The sequence below is a fragment of the Carcharodon carcharias genome, chromosome 21 (genome assembly GCF_017639515.1).
Source record: "Carcharodon carcharias isolate sCarCar2 chromosome 21, sCarCar2.pri, whole genome shotgun sequence".
In the NCBI taxonomy this organism is placed as follows: Eukaryota; Metazoa; Chordata; class Chondrichthyes; order Lamniformes; family Lamnidae; genus Carcharodon; species Carcharodon carcharias.
This window is the reverse complement of record NC_054487.1, coordinates 56,601,048-56,628,974: the sequence shown is the minus strand read 5'-3', so window position 1 is coordinate 56,628,974 and position 27,927 is coordinate 56,601,048. Positions and strand designations below refer to the sequence as shown.

General features: G+C 39.4%; 1 protein-coding gene across 1 annotated transcript in view; it reads right to left on the bottom strand.

The window, feature by feature from the left end:
* Nucleotides 1–1,819: 1,819 nt before the first annotated feature.
* LOC121293129 (F-actin-capping protein subunit alpha-2) overlaps nucleotides 1,820–27,927 on the bottom strand; it is a 35,803-nt gene continuing 9,695 nt past the window's right edge. Inside the window, exons 2-10 of the mRNA XM_041215840.1 lie at nucleotides 24,154–24,217; nucleotides 18,883–18,934; nucleotides 17,976–18,039; nucleotides 14,986–15,192; nucleotides 13,462–13,541; nucleotides 7,147–7,225; nucleotides 5,512–5,583; nucleotides 4,738–4,800; nucleotides 1,820–2,799 (exon numbers count right to left, since the gene is read on the bottom strand). Of these exons, the coding sequence (XP_041071774.1) occupies nucleotides 2,659–2,799; nucleotides 4,738–4,800; nucleotides 5,512–5,583; nucleotides 7,147–7,225; nucleotides 13,462–13,541; nucleotides 14,986–15,192; nucleotides 17,976–18,039; nucleotides 18,883–18,934; nucleotides 24,154–24,217 (822 nt within the window). The 3' untranslated portion in view covers nucleotides 1,820–2,658. The remainder of the gene's footprint in view (nucleotides 2,800–4,737; nucleotides 4,801–5,511; nucleotides 5,584–7,146; nucleotides 7,226–13,461; nucleotides 13,542–14,985; nucleotides 15,193–17,975; nucleotides 18,040–18,882; nucleotides 18,935–24,153; nucleotides 24,218–27,927) is intronic.

Sequence of the window (27,927 nt, the reverse complement as noted above, 5' to 3'; positions counted from 1 at the left end):
CTCCTGTCCCCCGCTCGGACTGTTTGCCTGTAGCTCTCCTGTACTCATGGCGCTAACTCCAGGTACAGTCAAGCTTGTGACCTTCCAGAGGCCCCGCCCACCAAAGGTGAAGGTGTGGGGACTCTCAGCCTGGCCCTCACTTCTCAACATGCATTGCTGCCAGCCAGCATTACCAGGGCTAAGGTACAGGCTGAAAGTCCATCATTTCCCACTCTCCACCATTGAGGGAACAGATAGTAGAAGCCTGTGACCGACTGGAGGTGCCAGAGCCAGTTTACACCCCATAGTCAGCCAGCTCCCAACTTAATCTAAAAATGACAGGCCATGATTGTAACCTACACTTATTACATGGTTTCATTTAGGAAAATTATTTTCTTTTAGCACGTTTTCATTTAACATGCCGTTTTTTAGGAATACACTAGCTATGTATGCTAATTGAGGGATTGTTGTATATTATACAGTGAAACCTGTAAATTAGTGATATCTAAGGAGCTTGTATCGTGTGCTTTTATTTCCAAAATGGTCATTGTAAACCAGATGAGCTAAATATTCCAGGATCGGTTGTAGCTCCTGCATGTTTCTTCTCTCATCACCCCCATAGAGCTCCCATATCGCTCTCCCACATCCACCCTTCCCTCACTTTAATGTGAATGCACTGAATTGCTCATCTCCCAAGTTGCTGGTGGCAGTGTTGAGGATAGGGCAGATTCATCCTGGAAACTGGACAGTTATATGAAGGTAAACAATGTAGTTCCTGGCTTTTGCAGGATAGCGAGTTCTTTACCCAGCATCCATTGTAGGATATGAAGATTTGGGCAAGCATTCAAGCTCTGAGATTGTGATTTCTCTGACACTATGAATTCCATGTAAAGTAATCCGACATTCTACCGAAAACATTTCATCCAGTGCCACCTCATACTTAACTGTACGCCCCAAAGTGTCCTCTTTTTGGAGGTTTGTATAGATTTTACTACATTAAAATACAGATACTCATGAGTTCAATAAATAAACCCGTGGATACTAAAGTCCTTGTTTTTTTTTTGTCTCAATATTATTCAGCACTGATGGCTAGAGTTTATTCAAAAAAGACTTGCATCTGTAAAGTGTCTTTCATGACCACCAGACATCTCAAAATGCTTTAAATACTTTTGAAGTGTAGTAGTCACTCTTGTAATGTCGGAAACATTAGTAATTGCACTCGTTAAGGCTACATATACATAAAACACTAGTCAAAACCAGAATTATACTGTGGTCAAGCCAAAATATGTCTGCTGGGAGAGCACACTGCACGTGGGTTTTATGGGCAAAGCTACTTGAGCCAGTACACTTAATATATTGGCAGAGATCATTAATAATATTCAATACTAAAATTCGCAACAATTCAGCAGACCAACTGAGTTTTTTTCAGGTTCAGCTTCATCTGGGCTATAACAATATGTCACTTGGTATAACAACCAAGCTCTAAGATGCAACCTCTCCCATATGGCATTTCATGCTATTTGGCTTTAATTTATTCAAGTTATATTGGGATCAAATGCCCAAGTTTTAGTAAAACTTATAAAAATGCACCATGAACCTTCTCACATTTGTGGCAGTTTAATTGAAGCCTTATATTCTAAATAATATTGACATCAAATTACTGCAAATTTGGGAAGGCAGTACTTGTCATGCAACAAATACCATGTCCATCCATTTCCTTTAGAAATCTGATCTAGATTTATCAATGACAATTTCAGCTGTCATTTACAAATGGAAAGGGAATTCAATGTTGAAATTATTGCCACTGAAAGGAGGAAAACAAACCAGGCTGGCACACAAATTAATGAATACAGGTTTATATTACAATGTGTCTTGTTCTGGTACAGTTGTGTCTGCTTCATAAAAAATAACTCATGGGTAACTTTTAATACACAGCTCATTGAAGGAGGAGTTTATGTGGGCACAAAGCAGTAACTGCATTTTATGTATATTTTTGCAGGAAATAACTACATCTGAGACAGTGCCATGTCAGTAAAGCATAAACATTACTAACCACATTGAATTATTTACCCATTAACTCAGTATTTTCTGTCCCATGCCATTTACCCCTGAACAGAATACTTCTTTATAGAGAACAAAGGCAAGTTCAGAAATTAATGTGGAAGTGACTGCAATCTATGAAGGGATATATTTCAGATATAAATGATTAGTAGTTGTCAACCGTTCGAAATAAAGGTACTGGGAAGAAATAGGCCCATTCTGTTAAATTTAAAATTTGCTTGGATCCTCAGCAACTTAATTGTCTAAGCAGGAACCAAAAAAGAAAACCTAAAAAAGGCATGGTCTCACCATGGTACTGTAAACACAAGTATGGCAACTAAACATGATGGCTGCTTCAGAAAGTGAACATACATTAAAATGAAAACAAACACATGAGTAAACCAAGGAGTCAGACTATTTTAACATTGTTAGAAAGGGAAATGCTGCATTGAAAGCCATGTGCTTTGTGCACAGTAAATCTATCATGAGCGCTAATGGTATTCAACTGAAAGTGTATTAAAAAAGGTTATGAGGCAATTTCCCAAATTATTTATAAATGTAATTCAACAATTTCACACTTGTGAGACCAGACCTTTTTAAAACAGACACGAAAATTATCCAGTCATGCAAAACTTCCTCTTAAAGATTTTGCATTTCTTTGCCAATCTTGTAGCTCAGAATTTTGTTCCAATCGATCTTGGTGCGAGTGACTGGCAGCTGTCGACGCAAGGCTTTAAACGTAGTGTCCGACATGGTCTGATAGTTTTCATTGATAGCAGTCTGGAAAAAGCGAACATTTAGATTGTGAAAAAGTGAAATACAAGTGTGACAAATAAAATAATTTGCTACAAGTTCCATAAAAAAGGGAAGTGCAAATAACAATCACTAATTGGTGCTCACCTACAAGTCCCTATCGAGCTGACGAATCAACTCAAGATTTGCTATTTTTGAGTACTGGCTAATATTTTGGTTGTGGTGATAGGAAGAAAGCCTCAGTTTACTGGACCAATAGAGACAAATCCCTCGTCAATGGAATACAGTTCTGCCACCAACCAACACACCATCCCCACAGGCTTAGATATTAAATTCTATCCAAAAATTAAAACTGGAAAAACAGAGAATATATATCAATGGTGATAACTAACCCCAGAATTAGCTTTATTGAATGTGCCAGATATATCAAGACACCATTCATAGTGAAATGGAAAACACACTGTTTTGAAGATCAGAAGCATTTTGTGCATAATATATTGTTAAATACAGGTCTGTGCAACTTAGTAATCATCAGTTCAATGAGGGGTCATACTAGCTTCCTTTACATACTGTTATGACATGGCAAATGGTTTGCGCCAGGTGGACCAAATTTACATGGGAAACTTAGTCGCTCTATCACAATGGTTTTGCAATTTGTATTTATTACGAGATGTGTGCACTCAATTTAGAAGTAATGAGTCCACCAAGAGCTTTTGTAATTTATAAACTAAATTAGAATATTTATTAACAAAATTAAAAATTTCAAACATACCTAAGACTACAATTATTTAATACTACAACTCCTAAAATTCCTAATTAGCCCGACTACTAGTTACACACCCCCTTTAAGGCAACAGTCCAAAATAGATTTGAGATTTAAAACAAAAACCAGCAAGCTAACACAGTAACCAATTGATAGTGGAATTCCAAATGGCTTCCCCAACTTCAGTTACTTTACATAACAGACTAATGCATAAATGCCGGAGGCTTCTTGAAGGCTGTTTCACACGCTCCTGTTACATCTTACATGGCCCTCTCCTCACATAGCCTTTCATTCTCTTGTATATATGCTTCTCTCTCTTTAAAATGTAAATTCTATTGCTCCATACAACTTTGAAACTGTATTTTTCTCATAATATAAAAACTTTCATGTTGTCAATATTATCAGTAACCTTTGGGAAAAATAAATACACTCCTTAGCCTTGCTTATCTGGCTAGCTGTAAACAGACTAACATCCCTTTGAAATCCAAATCTCCCTTCACCTATCTAAAAATGCAAATTCCCTTCACACCTTATATGCTAAGCTAGCATCCATGTTTAAACCAGCATTTCAAACATTTCTACACCTAACTTCTTTTGATAACTCCAAACTTGCAGTCTACTTGACTCCAAGTGTAATTAAATCATACAGACAGACCCAACTATACTCTCACCCATAAACCTACTTTATAATAAACCAGAAAAATATGAAAATTATACTTCTGTAACAATACTTTTAAGTGCGCCTCCTGAAATCAGTTAGCAGCTATATTCTATTCATGGGTGGACTTTTTCTGGCTATATCTGTCTATTTAAGCATCTTTTGTTTTAAGCATGTTTTGTGAAAGTGTTGGCAATCTGCTAAACTGATTCACGTGGTCCTCACCTGAAGACTCAGACACTGCTCAAAGAGGCAATTGGATTAGATATTTACCTTACCATACAAGAACGAAAGAATTTGAAAATCCTCAGACAAACATATGAAAGGTTTTGATATAAAAATAATGCAAAGGGAAGTGTCAGCCAAACGAATGCTGAATAGCTGTGCAGTTTATTTCTCTGCTTCAACTGACAGAATGGCACCTGACTGAGGGCATCTAGAACTGTGTGCTAATCAGATTTACACAAGACCACATTAAACATAGATCTTGGATTAGAAATCAGTCCAAATATTTCATTGAGATAATCAAATGTCCATTTCATACCTGGTATTCATTTTCTACTGCTTCTACAAGTTTTGTGAATTCTTTTGCCATCTGGGCTTCATTCTATAAAAGAAAGCAAAGCAATCTAGATGTAAAAATATCAAGTAAGTCAGATTTAGATTATAGACTATCCAAAGGCACGTTATGTGCACATGAAAACAATTAACTTGAGCTTTGTTAAAGTTTCAATTAGAATCATAAAGGCTCCCCTGATAGTCAAGATGGTATAGATACTACCTAGTTAACTATTAAGCAAAACAGACTTGATTGTCTATTCTGAGTTAGCTGGTCTAACCATCGCCTCAATACTCTTCAACCAAATGGGGGCGGGGGCAAAAAAAAAGCTACAATTTCTGTCTGCTAAACTGAAATTCATTCTGGAAAATTGAATATGGTTAGGAGGATCGGGTGAAGCTTCATGCCTTTCTCAGTAGACTGTTCAGCCAATGCTCCATCCAGGTTGACAAATGACAATCAGCCATTTGGATTGGGTCCCACAGCTGTTGACACCTCAAACAGTACATCAACAACATTCAGTGCTTTCAGGGTGATGTGGAGTGGAAGAGAGAAGACAGAAGGTGGTTGGTGGGGGGCTCGGAAATGAAAAAATGCAAAAATCATTCATTAATATGTAAAAGATTGTGCCATAAGAAGAAAACATGCAACACAAGGCAGGATTTATAAAAACAATTTGCAGTTACCTGAAATAATATCATAAAAAGAGAAACTATAATGGTTATTATTCTTAGAATGTGGCATAGTAGTTTTACTTACAGTGACAGACATTGTTTCCTGTACATCTTTATGGCTGACCAGTTGAACATTGCCATCTTCATAATAGTGAACCTAAAAAACAAACTTGTGAAAAGGTTTGGATTTGCAATTTTCATTACATTTATTAAAATCTAATTTTACCTAAAAGGATTTTTAAATTTCTTAAAAATTACAATACTCCTAACAATCCATACTCCAATTTACAACACATTTAGATTTGTATTCAGTTGTCTTTTTAAAAACCTGTACCCCACTTTCAAACAAAAAAATTGTAACTATAGCATAATGTGTGGCATAAAAAGTTTGTTCCTTTGAAAAAAGGTCTGCAAACTGTTTTTGGTTGACAATCACAAGCACAATAAGAACCCAGGTTACGGAATATGCTCAGAAATTTTGATTCATCTGTGATTACACCAATATTGTACCAGAAAGTCAGTCGCATGAAATTAAATACATCTTTTGCATTTCTCAAACCTATGAGCCATTTGTTAAAAGGTCATCAGTTTCTATAATTAGGATCACTGGATATTTTTGACTGTTAATTTTAAACCTTTGTTGGTGATTTAGTAGCCATAATATTAAAGCATGAGACTTCCATTTGGGAGGACAGCATTTGAATTTTAAGTCTCAAACATTTACAATAGTGTCTCAGTCATTTGCTGCCTTAGTGTTAAAACTACTGTGCAACACTCTGTTCCCTGACGTGCAGAGCCCACTGTAGCTTTGGAGCAAGCTGGGAAACACAGGTCTCGTGTTTTCTTGAAATTCAACAGAAAGTGCCTAATCAGTGGTCCTTAAAAGGGCAACAGAGGCTGCTCAGAAAATGTTTCAGTTAAGTTTTTTTTACTTTTTTTTTTGTAGAGCTAGGAGGAGCACTAACACTCCTCATAGCCCCATGGAAAATTACCCATTCAACGTCTAGTCCTATGATCCCAGCCCAGGAAAACCTGGCCTTCTCTTTAAGGGAAAAGCTGCGGGCTTGATTCTGCGATTGAATTGTATGATTTCTGCTCTAAATGTGTAAGCAGTGTATGGATAATATTTGAATAAGTTTTGACATTAAAATGGGTGGAGCCTCCAGCACAGTTCATCAGTTGGATGGTAGGGGACATTCTGCCCAATTACACAAAAAAAACCCATAACTCAAGAGAAAGTGGGCAACATATGAAATGCACACAAAAAATTAAACCTGGAGTGATAAACAACTTTACATGAGTATTTACTTAGAAACACAGCTGATATTAAAGGGAGGTTTAGGTATTCGAATGTTATAAGGAACATAATAATGGTCTGTACCCCAAGAATCATGGAAATTTCACCCAAGGAAGGAAAATTGGTCTAGAGCATAATGGACTAATGTAAGATTAGAGTTATATACTAAAGTTTGTTTTAGTGGGTACCGCTTAGAGAGTTTGACATAATCTTTTTTTTTCAAAAAACATTTGGTAGACCCTGTGATGGAGATTGTGTATGGTCTGAGGAAGGGATAGGTTTACAGAGTCAAGTGATTTTTGATTCCTGTTTTATTTCTTAACATTGAGAGGATCAACAAGAACAAATAAGATCTTTAAAAGTTCTTTGGTGGAATTGATTATGGATTGAGAGATTCACAGCTATATTACAATTATTACAAACCTGAATCTTCAAAATGCCTTCCACCTGAGTTGATGAAGAAGTGATAGTAAACTTCCACTCTGATCTCCAACGTCCATTCCTTCATTCGATTAACAGAAAATGAAGGTGGTGGTCAAACAAAATAATGCTTTATACATGCAATTTTTCACTACAATTGGTATTTCTCTTGCAAATGCATACAGTCCATGAACCTTGCAAATAAATAAGGTAACTTGAATCCTATTCTGATAAAGTCAACATGATATAATTTGTTTTTAAAAAAACATACATTTGAGCGTAACATTAACTGTTTGGGTTCCATTAGCAAATCCTTGAGTTTTTGCAAAAATTGTAGGTCTAATTTAGCTAAACCTGGATGAAAACCTGATAGAAGTAATAAAATGTATAGGTATACATAAATACAAATAGACTGTATACAAATCAAAGTATATCAATGGCCCAAATAGGCATGATAATTAAAGTACTAAACAATCAGCCCCTCCTCTTAAAAAGCCGATAATGTAAAGTAGACACTAATCTCAGAGTGGAAATATTGCAAACTTGATTAAATGAGACTAAAAGGTGTATTCAATTGAAGAATTTTATCTTCTAATTCCTGCAGTTTTGATTTGTCTTCATATAACTAATACCTTTCATTTTGTCTGCCACAAATCAAATTCTCGAAGCATTTAATAGCCTTTTTTAGGTGAGATTTTTGATCAAATAGATAGCTTAGCCTTCAAGGCAAGGTAGGTCCCAACATCAATTCCTGATCTATGCCATGTTACTTGATCTTAGTTTGGAAGAAGATATTGTGCTATAATTGGCCTCAGTGACCCATGGGTTAAAATTAGAGTATCAATCATGATTACCAAATGTAATTGCTTTAAAGCAGGAAGTGGGGGGAGGAGGAGTGTGAGTGTGGGAAAATCAGACAAAGTCAGATTTGGACTAGGTGTGATGCTACATGCAGTCCATGAACTTTCCAATACCCACGGCTATATACACAGATGAATGGTGCCCACTCAGCGAGATACCAAAGAGCGATCATGTGAATTAAGAGGAATAGGTCACTCCTGTTCTGCCATTCAATAAGATCATGGCTGAGCTGAATGTAACCTCAACCCCACATTCTTGCCGACACCTGATAACCTTTCACCCTTTTGTTAAACAAGAATCTATCTAGCTCTGCCTTAAAAAATATTCAAAGACTCTGCTTCCACCGCCTTTTGAAGAAGAGTTCCGAAGACACTCAATCCTCAGAAAAAAATTCTCCTCATCTCTGTCTTAAATGAGCGACCCCTTATTTTTAAACAGTGACCCCTGGTTCTAGATTCTCCCATGAGAGAAAATTCTCTCCCCTGTCAAGATCCCTAATTACCTACTGTACCTGCATACTAACCTTTTATGACCGACTGTAAAAACATATTCCAGCAAAAAGTTATCCCTTTTTGAAAGGGAGCTTGTGGGGAGAGAAGGGGTAAGGTGATGGTGGTAGGGGAGAGAATTGGCAAGAACAGAAAAAGCTGTGGGAATGTAAGGGATCTTCATAAAATAGTTGAGCTAGGATGATCTGGAATCAGAATTAATAGAGTTTTCTACATAAAAATCAATGACAGTTATATTTAACAATCAAGGCAAGTGTACAACAGGATCTTGCTCAAGTACCTGCCCCACCTGTATAAATAATATATAAATTTTAATTAAAATTTGTGTAAGACATAGGAGCAGAAATTAGGCCATTCGTTTGCTCCGCCACTCAATCATGGCTGAAAAGTTTCTCAACCCCACTCTCCCGCCTTCTCCCCATAACCTTTGATCCTCTTACCAATCAAGAGCCTATCTATCTCGGTCTTAAATACACTCAATGACCTGGCCTCCACAGCCTTTTGTGGCAATGAATTCCATAGATTCACCACTCTCTGGCTAAAGAAGTTTCTTATCTCTGTTCTAAAAAAGTCCTCCCTTTACTCTGAGGCTGTGCCCTTGGGTCCTAGTCTCTCCTACTAATGGAAACATCTTCCCCACGTCCACTCTATCCAGGCCTTTCAGTATTCTGTAAGTTTTAATCAGATCTCCCCTCATCCTTCTAAACTCCATCGAGAATAGACCCAGAGTCCTCAAACGTTCCTCATATGTTAAGCCTTTCATTCCTGGGATCGTTCTCTTGAACCTCCTCTGGACCCTCTCCAGGGCCAGAACATCCTTCCTGAGATACGGGGCCCAAAATTGCTCACAATATTCTAAATGTGGTCTGACCAGAACCATATAAAGCCTCAGCAGCACCTGCTTTTATATCCTATTCCTCTCGAAATAAATGCCAACATTGCATTTGCCTTCCTAACTACCGACTCAACCTGCATGTTAACCTTAAGAGAATCCTGGACTAGGACTCCCAAGTCCCTTTGCACTCCAGATTTCTGAATTCGCTCCCCATTTAGAAAATAGTCTATGCCTCTATTCTTTCTACCAAAGTACATGACCTCACACTTCCCCACGTTGTATTCCATCTGCCACTTCTTTGCCCATTCTCCTAACCTGTCCAAATCCTTCTGCAGCCTCCCTGCCTCCTCAATATTACCTGTCCCTCCACCTACCTTTGTATCATCTGCAAACTTAGCCAGGATGCCCTCAGTTCCTTCATCTAGATCATTAATGTATAAAAAGTGAAACGTTGTGGTCCCAACACTGACCCCTGTGGAACTCCACTAGTCACCAGCCGCCATCCTGAGAAGGACTCCCTTATCCCCACTCTCTGCCTCCTGCCAGACAGCCAATCTTACCTCTAACACCATGAGCTCTTATCTTACTGAGCAGCCTCCTGTGCAGCACCTTGTCAAATGCCTTCTGGAAGTCCAAGTAGATAACATCGATTGGCTCTCCTTTGTCTAACCTACTCGTTACCTCCTCAAAGAATTCTAACAGATTTGTCAGGCATGACTTACCCTTGATGAAACCATGCTGACTTTGCCCTATTTTACCATGCACTTCCAAGTATTCTGAAATCTCATCCTTAATAATGGACTCTAAAATCTTATCAACGACCAAGGTCAGGCTTATCAGCCAGTAATTTCCTGCCTTTTGCCTCACTCCCTTCTTAAACGGGGGGCGGGTTACATTCCAGTCCTCTGGGACCCTCCCTGACTCCAGTGATTCCTGAAAGATCACCACTAACGCCTCCACTATCTCTTCAGCTATCTCCTTCAGAACTCTGGGGTGTAATCCATCTGGTCCAGGTGATTTATCTACCTTAAGACCTTTCAGTTTTCCTAGCACCTTCTCCTTGGTAATGGCCACCATACTCACCTCTGCCCCCTGACTCTCTTGAACTTTGGGGATGTTACTCACGTCTTCCACCGTGAAGACTGACGCAAAGTACCTATTCAGTTCCTCCGCCATTTCTTTGTTCCCCACTACTACTTCTCCAGCGTCATTTTCCAGTGGCCCAATGTCCACTTTTGCCTCTCTCTTACCCTTTATGTATCTAAAAAAACTCTTGTAATCTTCTTTTATATTACTGGCTAGTTTACCCTCATATTTAATCTTCTCCCTCCTTATTTCTTTTTTAGTTGTCTGTTGGTTTTTGTAGGCTTCCCAATTCCCTGGTTTCCCACTGCTTTTTGCCACATTGTATGCTTTATATAGAAAATGCTGGCAACTTGGGTCGTCAGATTCACAGGTAAATTCTATCCTATATGGATCTTCAACGAACAATCTATTCACCATCCAGTTCTTTCAAATGATCCTCCTAATCCTGCTTTCAGTCCACCCACTCAGGTGGACGCAGGAAATCTCATGGAGCTCTGTTGGTAATAGGGGTGTTCTCCCCAGTGGGCTAGTCAATATTTATTGCACTGGAGAAGGTGCAGAGGACATTTACCAAGATGCTGCCTGGGCTGGAGGGTCTGAGCTATGAGGAAAGATTTGATAGGTTGGGGTTGTTTTCTTTGGAGCAGTGAAGGTTGAGAGGGGACTTGATAGAGGTGTAAAAGATTGAGGGACATCAATAGGGTGGATAGGATTAGTAGAGGGATCAATGACCAGAGGGCATAGATTTAAGGTAAGAGGTAGAAGGCTAAGAGGGGAGTTGAGGAAATTTTTTCACCCAGAGGGTGGTGGGCGTCAGGACTCAGTGCCTGAAAGGGTGGTTGAGTCAGAAACTCTCATAACATTTTAGTAGTATTTAGATATTCACTTGCTTTGCCATAGCCTTCTGGGCTATGGGCCAAGTGCTGGAAAATGGGATTAGTATAGTCAGATCTTTGTTGACCTATGCGGACATGATGGGCCAAATGGCCTTCTTCCGTGCTGTAATCATCTATGAGTCTACTGCTTCAGTATCTGAGTTACGATAGGTACTGAAAACTGCAATCAGCAGCAAACATTTATTTTTGTTCTCACACTGAACAATTTCTCCTTCAACTCCTCTTACTTCCTCCAAATAAAAGGTGTGGCTATGGGTACCCACATGGGCCCCAGCTATGCCTGTCTCTTTATGGGGTATGTGGAACATTCCTTGTTCCAGTCCTCCTCCGGCCCCCTTCCACAACTCTTTCTCCGGTACATCGATGATTACTTCGGTGCTGCTTCGTGCTCTCGTCAGGACTTGGAAAAATTTATTAATTTTGCTTCCAATTTCCACCCCTCCATCATTTTCACGTGGTCCATCTCTGACACTTCCCTTCCCTTCCTTGACCTCGCTGTCTCAATCTCTGGTGATAGACTGTCCACCAATATCCATTACAAGCCTACCGACTCCCATAGCTACCTTGACTACAGCTCCTCACACCCAGCTTCCTGTAAGGATCCATCCCATTCTCTCAGTTCCTTCACCTCCGTCGCATCTGTTCCGATGATGCTACCTTCAAAAACAGTTCCTCTGACATGTCCTTCTCCTTCCTTAACCGAGGTTTTCCACCCACGGTTGTTGACAGGGTCCTCAACCATGTCCGGCCCATCTCCCGCACATCCGCCCTCACGCCTTCTCCTCCCTCCCAGAAACGTGTTAGGGTCCCCCTTGTCCTCACTTATCACCTCACCAGCCTCCGCATTCAAAGGATCATCCTCCGCCACTTCCGCCGACTCCAGCATTATGCCACTACCAAACACATCTTCCCTTCACCCCCACTGTCGGCATTCCGTAGGGATCGTTCCCTCCAGGACACCCTGATCCACTCCTCCATCAGCCCCTACTCCCCAATCCCCACTGATGGCACCACCCCATGCCCACGCAAAAGATGTAACACCTGCCCCTTCACTTTCACTCTCCTCACCGTCCAAGGGCCCAAACACTTATTTCAAGTGAAGCAACATTTCACTTGCATTTCCCCCAACTTAGTCTGCTGCATTCGTTGCTCCCAATGCGGTCTCCTTTACATTGGAGAGACCAAACGTAAACTGGGCGACCGCTTTGCAGAACACCTGCAGTCTGTCCGCAAGAATGATCCAAACCTCCCTGTCGCTTGCCATTTCAACACTCCACCCTGCTCTCTTACCCACATGTCTGTCCTTGGCTTGCTGCATTGTTCCAGTGAAGCCCAACGCAAACTGGAGGAACAACACCTCATCTTCCGACTAGGCACTTTACAGCCTTCTGCACTGAATATTGAATTCAACAACTTTAGGTTTTGACCTCCCCCCTCCATCCCCACCCCCCTTTCTGTTTCTTCCCCCTTCCTTTTGTTCTTTTCCAATAAATTATATAGATTTTTCTTTTTCCCACCTATTTCTATTATTTTAAAATATTTTTAAATCTTTTATGTTCCCCCCCACCCCCACTAGAGCTATACCTTGAGTGCCCTACCATCCATTCTTAATTAGCACATTCATTTAGATAATATCACCAACTTCAACACCTATGTGTTCTTTTGTTCTGCTGTCTGAGACATCTTTTGATGATCTGCTTCTATCACTGCTTTTGCCTACAACCACATCACCCCCCTCCACTTCTCTCCCCCCACCCAACCCCACCCCCCCACCACCTTAAACCAGCTTATATTTCACCTCTTCCTGGGATTCACCTAGTTCTGTCGAAGGGTCATGAGGACTCGAAACGTCAACACTTTTCTTCTCCGCCGATGCTGCCAGACCTGCTGAGTTTTTCCAGATAATTCTGTTTTTGTTAAACATTTATTTTTCTCAGCCATCCTCCTTTTGATTTGCTTTAAGTGCCTCAAGTCAGACAGCATGGTTGTTTTGACAACACCTTTTATTTATGTCGTTTATGAAGAGTTGCCACAAATATCAATTTTAACAATGCTGATTGCTTTTCCTTCTCAGGGATTTCATTTGAAAAATACCTTTCAAAAAAGCTATAATAAGAAAAGTTCAACATACCAGAAATTTTTGGGTTGGAACTGATGGCTCTCAATGCATACTATGATGGTTTGATGTCCTTCAATGGTTTTCCCATATACCTGGAAAGAGATTACAAAATTTAATAAAAATAGCATGCTCAAAATAGAATTTGAATACTGGATGAAGGAAACTTTTTACCTAAAAAAAAAAATATGATTTAGTGAGTTTCAGGAACAAGTGTCAATTCTAAATCTGGAGTATCTAGAGTAAATTTTCAAGTTCCAGTGATAAAAACATAATTGGATGCTCCCAAAGCAAATTATGCTTAGATGACATGGAAAGCAGCAGCTGGAACACATGCCCTGAAAGAATGACATTCACTGCCAAATGAAATTGTTAGCAACTTCAGGTTAAAAGTACTTCAATATTCCAGAGTTCTAAGTATCTGACCAGGCAGTATTTTCTCCTGGTGGCATAAATTCCATTGAGAATTTCACCACATATGGCAAAACCCTTATGGAGTACAGATTTTGTCTACTTCCAGAACCAATCCAGAGAGAGAGAGAGAGAGAGACAGAGAGAGAGAGCTTAGTGTTGCTACCCTTCACAGTCTGGCAGCTTCACTGGTTTCATTTCCCACCGTTGCTTTTTCTCTCAAACCTTTTATGTATGGCAACCGTAGCAAGGTAGTTGGTAAAAGGCCTGGGAGAAAAAGCTGTGGTGGGAATTGAAACAATCTTTCAAATACATTTTGCCATACAGTAACAGTGTCAACCAGTACCAGCTATGACTGACATCACTCGTCTGATGCTGGTACCCGGACCAACAAGTAGAATTTGAGGAGAAGCAATGACCATATTTATCTACCAGATAGTGAGAAAACAAAACAGAGGAATGCAGAATCAATCATGCCTCGTGAACACTAGTTCCCATATTTATAATACGTAAACAGAAAAGGCAGACCTAGGATCATTGTTTTAGCAGGTACACTACTCACTCTCCTTTGGAAGACAGCTTCCATATGGGCATTTGAGGCTAGTACTCGAGAAAAATATGAAACATTATGCAACACAATATACTTTGAGTTTAATAATTGTTAATATAAGGGTTGGCCATCTGCCACCCACAAAGGACCAGTTGAATTTAATTTGAATGCTTGAATAAGCTACTGACTAGATTTGAGTGAGAAGAAAACGTACTAGCACAATCACAAAAGTGTAATAAGAGCATCCAAGTTATTAACAGATTAAAAAACGACAGTTATGAGGAAGAGCACTTTATTTGGCATGGGGCAGAACAGTAACATGGGCACCAACCTACAATGAAAACAGCAGTGTTAGATGAAACATATGTAAAGTGGGCCATCTTAACAGCAATCAGATATGCTGTGACAAAAGCAGGTGAGATGAACTTTGGCAAATTGACACCTTCACTGGGGAAAACCATTCTAACAATGTTTCAGATGGATGAGTTTCAAAATATTGGCAGAAATACAAGAGAAAACACCTGTAATACACATGAACAACTATATTGGCCACTATTAATTCAAAATGAAATACTTACAGTGCAGACACCATTTGCATAATGTTCTTTTACATATGCTCTCATAGCATTATCCACAGCACTTCTCCAAGATTCCAATGCATTCTCGACATCATGGGGCTTGGGATCACTTGCTTCTTTTCGTAAATGGTCAAATTTGAATGAAATCTTGTTCCTGGGATCCAAAAATCTACCATTGCCAAGGTCACCATGTTCTGTTATTAAGACCTGTAATATAGCAATACCGAACGGCATGTTATATTTTTATTCGTTCATGGGATGTGGGCATCCATCGCTGGCTGCCCTCAAGAGCTGAGTGGCTTGCTAGGCCATTTCAGAGGGCTTTTAAGAGTTAATCACATTGCTGTGGGTTTGAAATCACATGTAGGCCAGACCAGGTAAATACAGCAGATTTCCTTCCCTAAAGGGCATTAGTGAGCCAAATGGGTTTTTATGACAATCGATAATGGTTTTATGGTCATCATTAGGCTTTTAATTCAAGATTTTTTATTCACTTCAAATCCTACCATCTGCCATGGTGAGATTCAAACCCAGGTCCCCAGAAAATTACTCTGGGTCTCTGGAGTACCCCCAAATGCAAGATCTTGCATTTTCAGAATTCTGAATAAGTTGATGTTATTCTAATTCATTTCATTAATAATGCTATATCTGCAACATACTTAGGCATTAACTGACACCTAGTGCCATAAAGTTAGTAGAATTATGTTTACTTTGTTAAATAATTTAAATTTGTCATTTTATCCGGTAGCAGACTAGTCCAGTGGAATACCACCATGCCACTGCCTCCCCGAGGGAGGGAAAATGAAAGCCATTTCAAAGGGCAGTTAAAAGTCAACTGTACTGGAGTTACATTCGGGGTCAGATTGGGAAAGGAGAACAGACTTCTTATTGTTACACACCTTGCAGAGACTGATAATTTAATATAAATTTTCCAGTGACCGACAATCACATGACAGGATTTCATGTTTTAAGACTTTTACTATAATAAATCAAAATCAACATCGGCTAAAGATTTGGTAGGCAAATACATTAAACCACATAAAAGGTACTTCCAATTGACTTCTAACACAACCAAAACCCACATTTATACATTACATCACACTCTCAGCAGAGGTGCAGTCTTGTAAGTCCCACCAAGGTGACTCTTCTAGTGTCCTTTCAAACAAAGTCCCCTCACTCAATCTTTTGAGCATAACCAAATGGACTTCCAGTAGCTGGGCACCCTCTGGCGACTCCTTGGTCTTTTAATTCTCCACAAGCCTAGTCTTTCCAAACAGGGAATCCATCCTCACCAGCACTCTGCTTGGTGGTTAACCCAAAACAGCGCTTTTCCTCTGTTGGGCATTGCGGCACCTTTTTTTAGTTGACTTCCCAAACCTCTGTGTCTAACTAAGAGTCTATGAGTCGGCGCACAGCAAGACCAGCTCGCTGCTTCCTTTGTGCCCAGGTGTTAAAACTTGCACCTTACTTTCAGCAAGTTTTGACCTTGGCCTCTGTCCCTGTAACAACCAGGTCACATGGGCTTAATTGTGACAGATTTCATAGGGATCATAATCCCCCCCTAAACAGTTCCTTTTCACTTTGAATTAAAGGAAGCAGTTTAAAACATACCCGTCTTATCAAGTCCAATAGTCGTAACACCTCCCATGAAGGCCATTAGTGAACCAGATGGGTTTTTATGACAAACTGGTAACTTCATGACTATCATTACTGTTACAAGCTTTAATTCCACATTTATTAATTATTTAAATTTAAATTCCAATAGCTGACTTAGTGGGATTTGAAGTCATGTTTCTGGAGCATCAGTCTGGGCCTCTTGATAACTAGTCGAGTAGCATTATCACTATGCTACTGTATCCATATATATATGAAAAATTATTTCTATGTTTTTAAAGTTCTTAAATTAAAGAGAGTTCCCATGCTAATTCAAGAGAAATAAATCTGAAAGCAATATCTTACTAAAAGAACAGGTATGTTACATGGCCAACATGTCCATCTGGTACTTGCAGTGAACAGAACATCTCATTATTCAAATAATGTGCGAGTAGGAACACAAGAATTATTACTCTGACTGGAAATGAAAGAATCTTACTTTTCAACTATGGAAAATGGCTTTTCATTGTGAAATTACGTCCATCAGCAAGATCTTGCATTTTCAAAACTGAATAAGCTGATGTTACTCTAATTTATTTCGTTGATAGTTATGCTATATCTGCAACATACTTATAAATAAACCAGTACCTAGTGCTATAAAGTCAGTAGAATTAGGTGTACTTTGTTAAATAATGTAAATTGGCCATTTTATCTAGTGGGAGACAGTTAGTAGAGTTAATAATCAAACTAAGTTGGCAACACTGATCAGGAAATAATTTAATTATTTTATGAATTAATTCCACTTTTTAAACTTTATTGAAAAAATGGGCAATGGAATAGGATATGATGTTTTAAAAAGCAATGTCATTCACTTCTGGTTAAGCAATAGCAGGTGGCAGCTCAATTATCCTCTCTGTAGGAATACAGAATCAGCAGGCTGCTACAGGAATGGTCTTCATCACCACAAAAATAGGTTCAATTGCTTCGTCACTTGGTCCACGAAAAGTATAAATGAAAAGATTTTAGCTTCTTTTTATGTTGAATCGCTGATGCCATGACGAAAATTTGCAATAAAGAATCAAAATAAATATCTTGCTGAAATTTAGCTGGCTAATCAAACATTAGATCAGAAGCTCACCATCTGGGAACTGGAGACTCAAATATAACAAAAAGGCCATCAGTGACCATACCTCTAATTCTGTTGCCAACACAGACAGCTGAGCTTGCTCACCCACAGATCTCCTCTTCCACCTTCCCCACAAGACAGGAGTTAAATATTTGCTTTGGGAAGTACAGCACAGATATGCAATAAAATTAACAATTACCGTATGTGAAGTTAAACGTGCTCATGTCAATTTTATATATTAGCAGTTTCAAGATGACAGATTATTCCATACCTGATCATCATATCCATCAATTTTTGCTGGAGTAAACTGGTCCACATTATACTGTGCAAAGGCACTAAAATTAGATTATGAATAAAAATCAAAATATTAGGTTATAATGTACAGAAAGGCTAGATTTCCCTAAGTACAAACACATGCAGCTAAAATAGTTAGCTCCCCAAATATTCAAATTTTACAAAGCCCTATTGGGGGAAAACTTAACATAATAAAAGCAATTTAGAGCATTTAATAAATTTTTGCAACAAGGAAGATTTTTATTTCATTTTTAGAACACTAAAATGGTCATCTGCATTGCACAGTGAAATACTTTCATTTTAAATACAAAAATTCTACACATGCAAAGATAGGGTGAGGGGCAGGATCAGGCTGGGCTGGGCTGTGATACCCCTTGTACTGAACTTCCTGTCAATGTTCAGAATCAGTCACTGCCCTCTAGGGGACAGTATCCAGCAACAAGGCAATGGGGAGCAAAGTGCTGAAAAAACTGCACTATTCATATTTTTGCTGGCTTTCATGTAAAGTTCAGTCTTCATGTAATGTTTCAAGAACTTGACAGTATTCTGGGTAGGGCAGTGAATTATCTCTGCAGAGAATTTACTGCAATGTTATGGGGTCCCTAAAACCTTTGTGGATCTTTGCCTCCCAGCGTTTGGCCAAAAGCCAATGACCTGTAAGCAAGACGCCTGGTCTACCTGCCTCATTGCAGGCAGAACTAAAGTTCTGATGCAGAGCAGAACGCAACTAATACTGAAAAGGAAATCTCCCCATATTTGAAAGGTTGTGTCATATGGAGTTTGTTTTTGATTGATCATACTATTGTCTAAATAATTATAAGAAACATTTATTTTGCAATTATACAGATTTAGTATTTGAATAGTTAAGCCATAACTCTACTTACTGTGCTGTACCCTCCCTGAGAAGATTGTCCTCATTGAGCAGCAACCGCACATCTGGTGGCAAGTTTAACAATAGTGCTGAGTTAGTCATGGCAACAAAAAGCACAATTCAGGAATGATGGAGGAGTTATGCTAACAGACTACATATAACTGCAGTAATAAATCTTCAAATCAGCACTGGGAAACTTTTTAAAAATTAATTCACGTGTTGTGAGCGCTGCTATCAAGGCTGGCATTTGTTACCCATCCCTAATTGCCCTTAAGGTGGGGGCAAGTCACTTTCTTGAACCGCTGCAGTCTGTGTTGCAGGTATATCCACAACGCTATTAGGGAGGGACTTCCAGAAATTTGACCCAGTGATTTTAGAGGAACAACAATATAGTTCCAAGTCAAGATGATGTGATTGGAGGAGAGTTGCTCAGCGCAGAATCCTCAGCCTCTGACCTATTCTTGCAGCTATAATATTTATTTGACTGGTCCAGTTACACTTCTGCTCAATGGTGTATCCCACCCCCCACCAGAACCCAAACTGAACACTGGTGTGGTTATTGGTGACTAAGTGCCACTTGACAACACTGAAGACACCTTCCATCACTACTGATGGTGAGAGGAGACTGATGGGGCAATAATTGGCTGAATTTGTCCTTTGAGAACAGGACGTACCTGGGCAATTTAACATCTACCCAAAAGTATGGTAGTGTTGCAGCTATATTAGAACAGCTTGGCTCTGAGCACAGTTAGCTCTGGACCACAAATCTCCAGTACTACAGCCGAGATGCTGTCGGGCTTCTGTTGTATCCAGTGCTTTCAGCTGTTTCTTGATATCACATGGAGTGAATTGAATTGACTGAAGATTGGCACCTTTGATGCTGGGGTATTCAGAGGCAGCAGGAATGGAACATCCACTTGGCATTCCTGGCTGAAAATGGTTACAAGTGCTTCAGCCTTGTCTTCTGCACTGAAATCATTGAGGATGGGGTTGTTTGTTGGATCTTCTCTGGTTAGTTGTTTAATTGTCTACCACCGTTCATGACTGATGTTGCAGGAATGCAGATCGTGGATCTGATCCTTTGGTTGTGGGATCATTTAGCTGTGTCTGTTGCATATTGCATCCATGGTTTAGCATTCATCTAAGTCCTGTGTTGTAGCTTCACCAGGTTTGCACTTCATTTTTAGATATACCTTGTGCTGGCCTAGCATACTCAGTTGCACTCCTCCATGAACCAGGGTTGAACCCCCAGCTTGATGGTAATGGTAGGGTGAGGGATATACCCAGACATGAGGTTACAGATTATGGTCAAATACAATTCTGCTGCTGATGGCTCACTGCACATCAGGGATGCCCTGTTTTCAGCTGCTAGATTTCTTCTTCAGCATTCAGCATGATGGTAACGCCACACAACATGGAGTGAATCCTCAGTATGAAGATAGGATTTTGTTTTCACAATCACTGTGCTGTAGTCACTCCTGCCAATTCTGTCATGAACAGGTGCACTGGCAACAGGGAGATTGGTGAGGGAGAGGTCAAGTAGGTTTTCCCCTTTTGTTCATTCTCTCACCATCTGCTGCTGGCTCAGTCCAGCAGATGTGTCCTTCAGAGCTCAGCCAGTCGTGATGTGACTCAGCCACTCTAGGTGATGAACACTGAAGTCCCCCAGCCAGGGCACATTATGTTCCCTTGCACCCTCAGTGCTTCTTCCAAGTGGTGTTCAACATGGAAGTACAATGATTCATCAGTGGAGGGTATGGTGGTAGTTTGTGGTACTCAGCAGGCTTTCTAGTCCATGTTTGACCTGATGCCATTAGCATGGGGTCTACAGTCAATGTTGAGGACTCCCAGGGTCATTCCTTCCCGATTGTATACCACTGTGCCAGCATCTCTGGTGGGTCTGTTCTACCAATGGATCATGGCATACCCAAGGAATGGTGATGGATGAGTCTGGGACGTTGTCTGTAGGGTACGATCCACTGAGTATGGCTACGTCAGACTTTTGCTTGACTAGTCAAGTGGGACAGCTCTCTCAATTTTGGGAAGTTCCCAGATGTTAATGAGGGTGGCTTTGCAGGGTTGATTGGACAGTGTGTCTTTGTCATTTTAGTGCCAATATTGGATGGTCCATCTGGGTTTATTCTTCTTCAATTTTTCTCTAGAACTGGTTTGTTAGGCCATTTCAGAGGGCAGTTAAAAGTCAAATGTACTGGAGTTACATTTAGGCCAGACTGGAAAAGGAGGACAGACTTGCTTTCATTACGAACCTTGCAGATACAGATAACTTAAAAATATATATAAATTTCCCAGTCATTGATGTAACCACATGGCAGGATTTCATGTTTTAAGACTTTTGCTGTAGCAATTCAAAATCAGCTGAAGATTTGGTAGGCAAATACATTAAACCACATAAAAGGTACTTCCAAATGACTTTAACACAATCAAAACCCCACTCCACATTTATACATGACATCACACTCTCAGCAGAGATGTAGCCTTTTAAGTCCCACCAAGGTGACTCTTCTAGTGTCCTTTCAAACAAAGTTCCCTCACTCAATTTTATGAGCAGAACCAAATGGACTTCCAGTAGCTGGGCACCCTCTGGCGACTCCTTGGTCTTTAATTCTCCACACACACAGCCTCTTCAAACAGGGAATCCATCCTCACCAGCACTCTGCTTGGTGGTTAACCCAAAACAGCCCTTTTCCTCTGCTGGGCATAGGAGCACCTTCTTTTGGCTGACTTCCCCAAATCTGTGTCTGACTAAGAGTCTATGAGTCTGCACACAGCAAGACCAGCTCGCCGCCTTTGTGCCCAGGTGTTAAAACTTGCACCTTACTTTCAGCCTCTATCCCCATGACAACCAGGTCACATGGGCTTGATCATGACAGATTTCATAGGTGGTCATATTCCCCTCGCTAAACAGCTACATTTCACTTTGAATTAAAGGAGGCAGTTTAAAACATACCTGTCTTATCAAGTCCAGTAGTCATAGCACCTCCCATGAAGGCCATTAGTGAACCAGATGGGTTTTTATGACAACTGGTAATTTCATGACTATCATTACTGTTACAAGCTTTAATTCCACATTTATTAATTATTTAAATTTAAATTCCATTAGCTGACTTAGTGGGTTTTGAACTCATGTTTCTGGAGCATCAATCTGGGCCTCTTAATAACTAGTTAAGTAACATTATCACTATGTTACTGTATCCATATTATATATACGAAAAAATAATTATTTCACTGTTTTTAAAGTTCTTAAATTAAAGACAGTTCCCACGCTAATTCAAGAGAAATAAATCTGAAAGCATTATCTTACTAAAAGACAAGTATTTTACATGGTCAACATGTCCATCTGGTACTTGCAGTGAACAGAGTATCTCATTATTCAAATAATGTGCGAATAGGAATACAAGAATTATGACTGACTTTCTGCATGCCCATAACTGTCATGGACATAAAGGCAACTTTGGAGAAAGGGAGAAAAAATGTGATACGTACAAGAATACTCAAACAGCAACACTTTGGGGAGAAGAGATGTTCCCAGGAAATTATTCACTGGAAAGGAACTCAATCAACCAATAACATGTTTGCACAAATTTGCTAGTCAAGAGTTTACTCTGGTTACATGTAAAAGCTTCAAGTCTCCTGCTCTAGCTTTTTGTCTTCAACTTCCTCTTCATTTGCTAACCTTTAACTGCTAGAGATACCCAATAATAACCTTTGTACAAATGAACAAAAGGTTGAAAATGCTCAATTCCACAATGCTTTCAGATATATCAATTTCCACATGGGGCTATTTGGGGATCCAGATGTCAATAATGGATTTCTGATTAGTAATTTAAAAAAAATCAGTAGTGGACACCATTGTTGGGTACATGATTTCAACAGTCATTTGTATTTTAACTGTTTTATGCATTTATTGATAAACTAGTAAGAGGGTGTACAAATGTCTTTTCATGGTTGAGGGCTTTATATCCTCGCTTACTAAATGTTGCGGTGCATCTGTTACTGGGCCAGTAATCCAGAGGCCTGGACTAATAAACCAAAGAATGAATGTTCAAATCCTAACATGGAGTTTGAGAATTTGAATAGAGTTTTTTAAAAATTTGAAAATAAAACTGGTAACAGTAAAAATGATGATGAAATTGTCAAACTCGATTGGAACAATAATGCCTTTTTGGGGAATGAAACCAGCTGGCCAACCCTGGTCTGGCCTGTCACCCAAATCCCACACCAACATAGTTGACTCTTAACTGCCCTGAAGCGGCCTAGCAAGCCACTCGGTTGGATCAAACCGCTCCAAAGAATGAACATTGTGGCAACCCCTCTGATCCTGAAAATTTAATCTTACAAATCACAGGCTCTGATTTCTGCAGAAGTTAATTAGCTTGGAGATTTAATAAAATTTAAAAACAATTTTGTCTCATCTCTCTTTCTTAATCCCATCTATTTTCCCAATCTTTATTTCCCTTTCTCGACATGATTTGAACCTAATTTAAACTTCCTGCTTTGCACATCCTAGTTTAGACACTGCATATCTCTGAGGATCTTTCAATCTGATGTTTGAAACAGCCTCACTGTTTCTCGCCCTGCTCACACAGGCCACAAATGTCTAGAGGGGACTGGCTGGATTTAAAAACTTCTGATTCGATCAAATTTCCAAAGCTTGTAAAAACTTCTGTGGGCAGCTGTCAGTATAGAATGGCGAGCACCAATTCTTTCCATCTGACAGCAAAATCTGGTCCAATGAGTAATAAGGGAACAAGCAAGGCATAACCATCACAAGGAGCTTCTGTTGAAGCTGAATCCATTTAAAGTGGTGCAAAACTGACTTTCAGATACTGTGTACCAATAAGTCTAGTTGCTCAGGTTGCATAAATAACCAGGTGCATGAATAAAAAGTGGACAGGATGCTGATCAGGAGAGCAGAAAATGTAATCCCAGGCATGCAATATTGATGAACTACCACCTGGACAAGAATAGCACTGTTCACGTTCCATCCCTCTGAAAGGCTATACCTTTTTGTTTCACCCAAGCAGCTTGACAGGAAGTTCAAATTTAATCTGGCATACAAGTACACAAGGTTACCATGCTGTATTTTCACAATCTTAGATGATAACTACTGTAAATACAGAATAGTCATCCTGTAGTTTTCTGCAAGCTTGTATCTGTTAATTCTCAACCATAATTAAGAGTTAACAATTAGGCTCCCGAGTTGCACCCTTACAAATAAAATGAAAAGGCACAGTCACCTTATAAGCAATTTAACAGAACTCACCATTAAAAACTTCATTGAATTCTCCTGGTGGAGCATGAGTAATGAAGTTTGCTGCTATGCGCACCTGTAATTAAAAGAGACTTTCTAATTAATTTTCATCCATAACTTACACTCAAGTTTAAAATAGCTCAAGTTTTAATGCTCCTAATTGAGAACAAAAGAATACAGAATTTTATCAAAACTCTTTATTGAATTATATGGTTCACCATTTTTAACCTTCTACATTCCACTCATCATTTGTAAAATATCAAAATGAAGAGGAAAATAAATCAGGTTTCATTAACAGCAACTGCCTTCCAATAACATTGAAAGTGCTTAATGGTTCACTTTGTGATAGACTGCATATACTCATGTAAAAGTCAGATTTTTGAGACCAATTTTTTAGGACAAAAGTCCTGGGGTTGACTTTTACACAGGTGATGTTTGAGGAGTTGGCATGTGTACTTGATTTGGGTCCAAGTGAAATCCAAAACAAACCATCACAATGGAATAAAGTAAAAATTAACACTAAAGAATTTATATAATTCATAATCTGATCACTTTAAACATTTAAATAAAAACAAAATGTATAAATGTTTTACTTACCAGTTCTCATTTTTAAATAACATTTATACATTTGCACTGAAATCAAATCATGAACATCTCTAGGATTATACTTTGGTTCTGAAATTTTTGGGCTTTTGTTCCCTGAAAAACTAGGGTCAACTTTTACACTAGTTAAGTTAAAGATTTTGGTTTCAAGCTAAAAATCACACGATTGACATTTACATGAGATTGACTCTTATAATACAGTACTACTACAGTGCATTCCAACACTACCCTAAATATACTTGTGTTTCCTTTGTTTTGTTTTACTTGTTCAGCCTGATTCAGAAACTCAGTACAGTTTAGCACTATTTTTGTCACCATATATACATACAGGCATAACAGCTTCACCACAATTCCACTTCAGTAAGGGGTAAACGTTGCTAATTAGCACCTCTATGTTGGTTGGCATTCACAATTAAAAATTTACCTAATGCTTCTCATTTCAACCAATGCATTCATGTACATTGTACCTCCCTGCACATTGCTGATTGCAACCCTTGTTTACCCAGGTTTAAAATCAGCAGCTGGAGCTTGGACTGAAATCAGGAAGCAAAGTTACCAATTAAATATCACAGTTCAAAAGAGTGGAGTAAAGCAACATTTGACCTCTCTAGGTAAGAGGAATGCACTGCCATGCTGCTACTGCTGGCAATGTCACTTGGAAGTGGGGGAAACAAGAACTTTCACTTATACAGCATCTTATAATCATTAAGTCAGTTTTGCAGTCAGTGTCTTTTCCTGCACTGATGTAGGAAGTACAGCAACCAATTTACACAGAGCAAGATCCCAAAACAATGATTACTTAAAATAGATAGAGTTATGCTGATTGAAAGATGCATATTGGCCAGAACCCTAAGAACACTCTCTGCTCTTCTTTAAATAGTGCCATGAAATCTTTCACACACTCATTTAAGTACGCCTTGGTTTAATGTCTCATCTGAAAGATGGCACTCCCTTAGATGTCAGTCTAAATGATGTGCTCAAGTCTCTGGAGTCGGACTTGAACCCACAACCTTCTGATTTCCAGTGAGCTATGATTGAAAGCCATGTCACTTCAGGAGTACCTGAGTGAAGGCAAGAACCGTCTCTAAGATAACCCCCTTATCCTTAATTTTAGCCCTGAAGGGAAATCAAAAAATGAGTCTCAAGCATATGGTTTGTGAATTCTCACTTCATTTTCAAAATAATTGATAGATGTTCAGAGGTATGCTAAACTTTTGAAACCTGGGTAAGTATAACTGAAGCTCTTCAGTCCTTGAGACCCACAGTAGCATGTTTTTAACTTTAAAATGCAGTTCATTGGACCACTTTCATACTAAAATGTTAGAAAAGCTGAAGCTAACTGACCAGTAGTGGAACTTGTAGAGCTCTGTTTTCTCCTTATCACAGACCAAAGTGTAGCCAGCAGTACAACATGATGCACCACTCAAAGCAGATAATAGCCCTGCAAGCACCTGGGTTATAACTAAAGCATAATACACACATTTAGAAACTTAAGACAGGCATCTTAATGCACCTGTGTCACAAATATTACCTTTGGGTAAATATTTGGAAATATTCTCAAAAGAACATGCAAGTCCCAAATCTCATTCGTGACAAGTTATTACCTGCAGCCAGGACAGCAAAGGTGTGTTAATCAGCCTTGACAATAGGATTTAGAGTGGGTGGTAACTGATAAGGTGAACAGCAGCCAACTGCTATCCAATAATCTGCATTACTGCATGGATTAATGGACTTCCATTGAACATAGGATCAGGCTCATCTGCAACACTCCTTGCTAAATTAGTGAACTGTTGCATAAGATGGCTTGGATGAATTTACTGAAATGCGCAATGCCAATAGTAATATGGATAGTGTCATAACTTATCTCTGCCACACCCTCCATCTCCCTTTCCAGATCAAGATAATTGCCTGCCCCCTCTTTGGTAATAACTGAGGCACTTGGGGGTTACCATTGACCAGAAACTGAACTGGACTAACCATAGAAATACTGTGGCTACAAGAGGTCAGAGGCTAGGAATCCTGCGGCAAGTAACTAACCTCCTGACTGCCCAAAGCCTGTGATGGAATACTCTCCACTTGCCTGGATGACTGCAGCTCCAACAACGCTCAAGAAGCTTGACATCATCCAGGACACAGCAGCTCGTTTGATTGACACCCCATCTGCAAACATTCACTACCCCCACCACCGATGCACAGTTGCAGCAGTGTATACCATCTACAAGATGCACTGCAGCAACACACCAAGGCTCCTTTGACAGCACTTTCCAAACCAACGATGATTACCATCTAAAAAGGACAAGGGCAGCTGACACATGGGAACACCTTCACCTGAAGTTCCCCTCTGAGCCACTCACCCTCCTGACTTGGTAATATATCGCCATATCTTCATGTTGCTGGGTCAAAATCCTGAAGCTCCCTCCCTAACAGCACTGTGGGTGTACCTACGCCACAGGGACTGCAGTGGTTTAAGGTGGCAGCTCATCACTACCTTCTCAAGGGCAATTAGGGATAGTTAATAAAAGGTGGCCTAGCCAGCAATACCCAACATCCCATGAATCTTGCAGTTTGAGATACATTATGTTGTCAGGTTCTCATCCAAGATGAATTTCAGTGGCCCAAACCAACCCCTAGATTTTCTTTATCTCTTAATATAACTAAATAACATACTTCACTTTTCTTGTCATATTTAACTCAAAATTTCTCTTCGACATTCAGTTGCATTTTGTTTTACACTCCTGGCACACCTATTTGTATTGTTTTTGTTTTAATGCTGTGCCATTTTTCTTCATGGCCTTAAATGCATTTACTTTCTTTGTAAGTTATTTGGTTATCCCCTTCAACCAGACAGGTGAGCCTTTAAGCTTGGTCCATTTGCTTTGTACAAGTATGCATTGGTCTACTTCATTCTGAGTCACCTTAAATGATGACGATAGGTTCTCTACTCTCTTAGCCATATGTAAACCTGCCAAACTCACTGACAAGACTTCAAGCACTTTGGGTTTTTATAATGATCCTTGTAATGTCAAATGCGATTACATGTTCATTTAAAGCTTCACCCACCATTCTGCTAGAGATTTGATCAATTACTGAAATTCATAATTTTTCTTCCCTTGTTAACTCATAAAACCTTTCATTAACTCTAGAAATCTTCTTTGTCTTGCCAACACATATATTGTCTGTCAA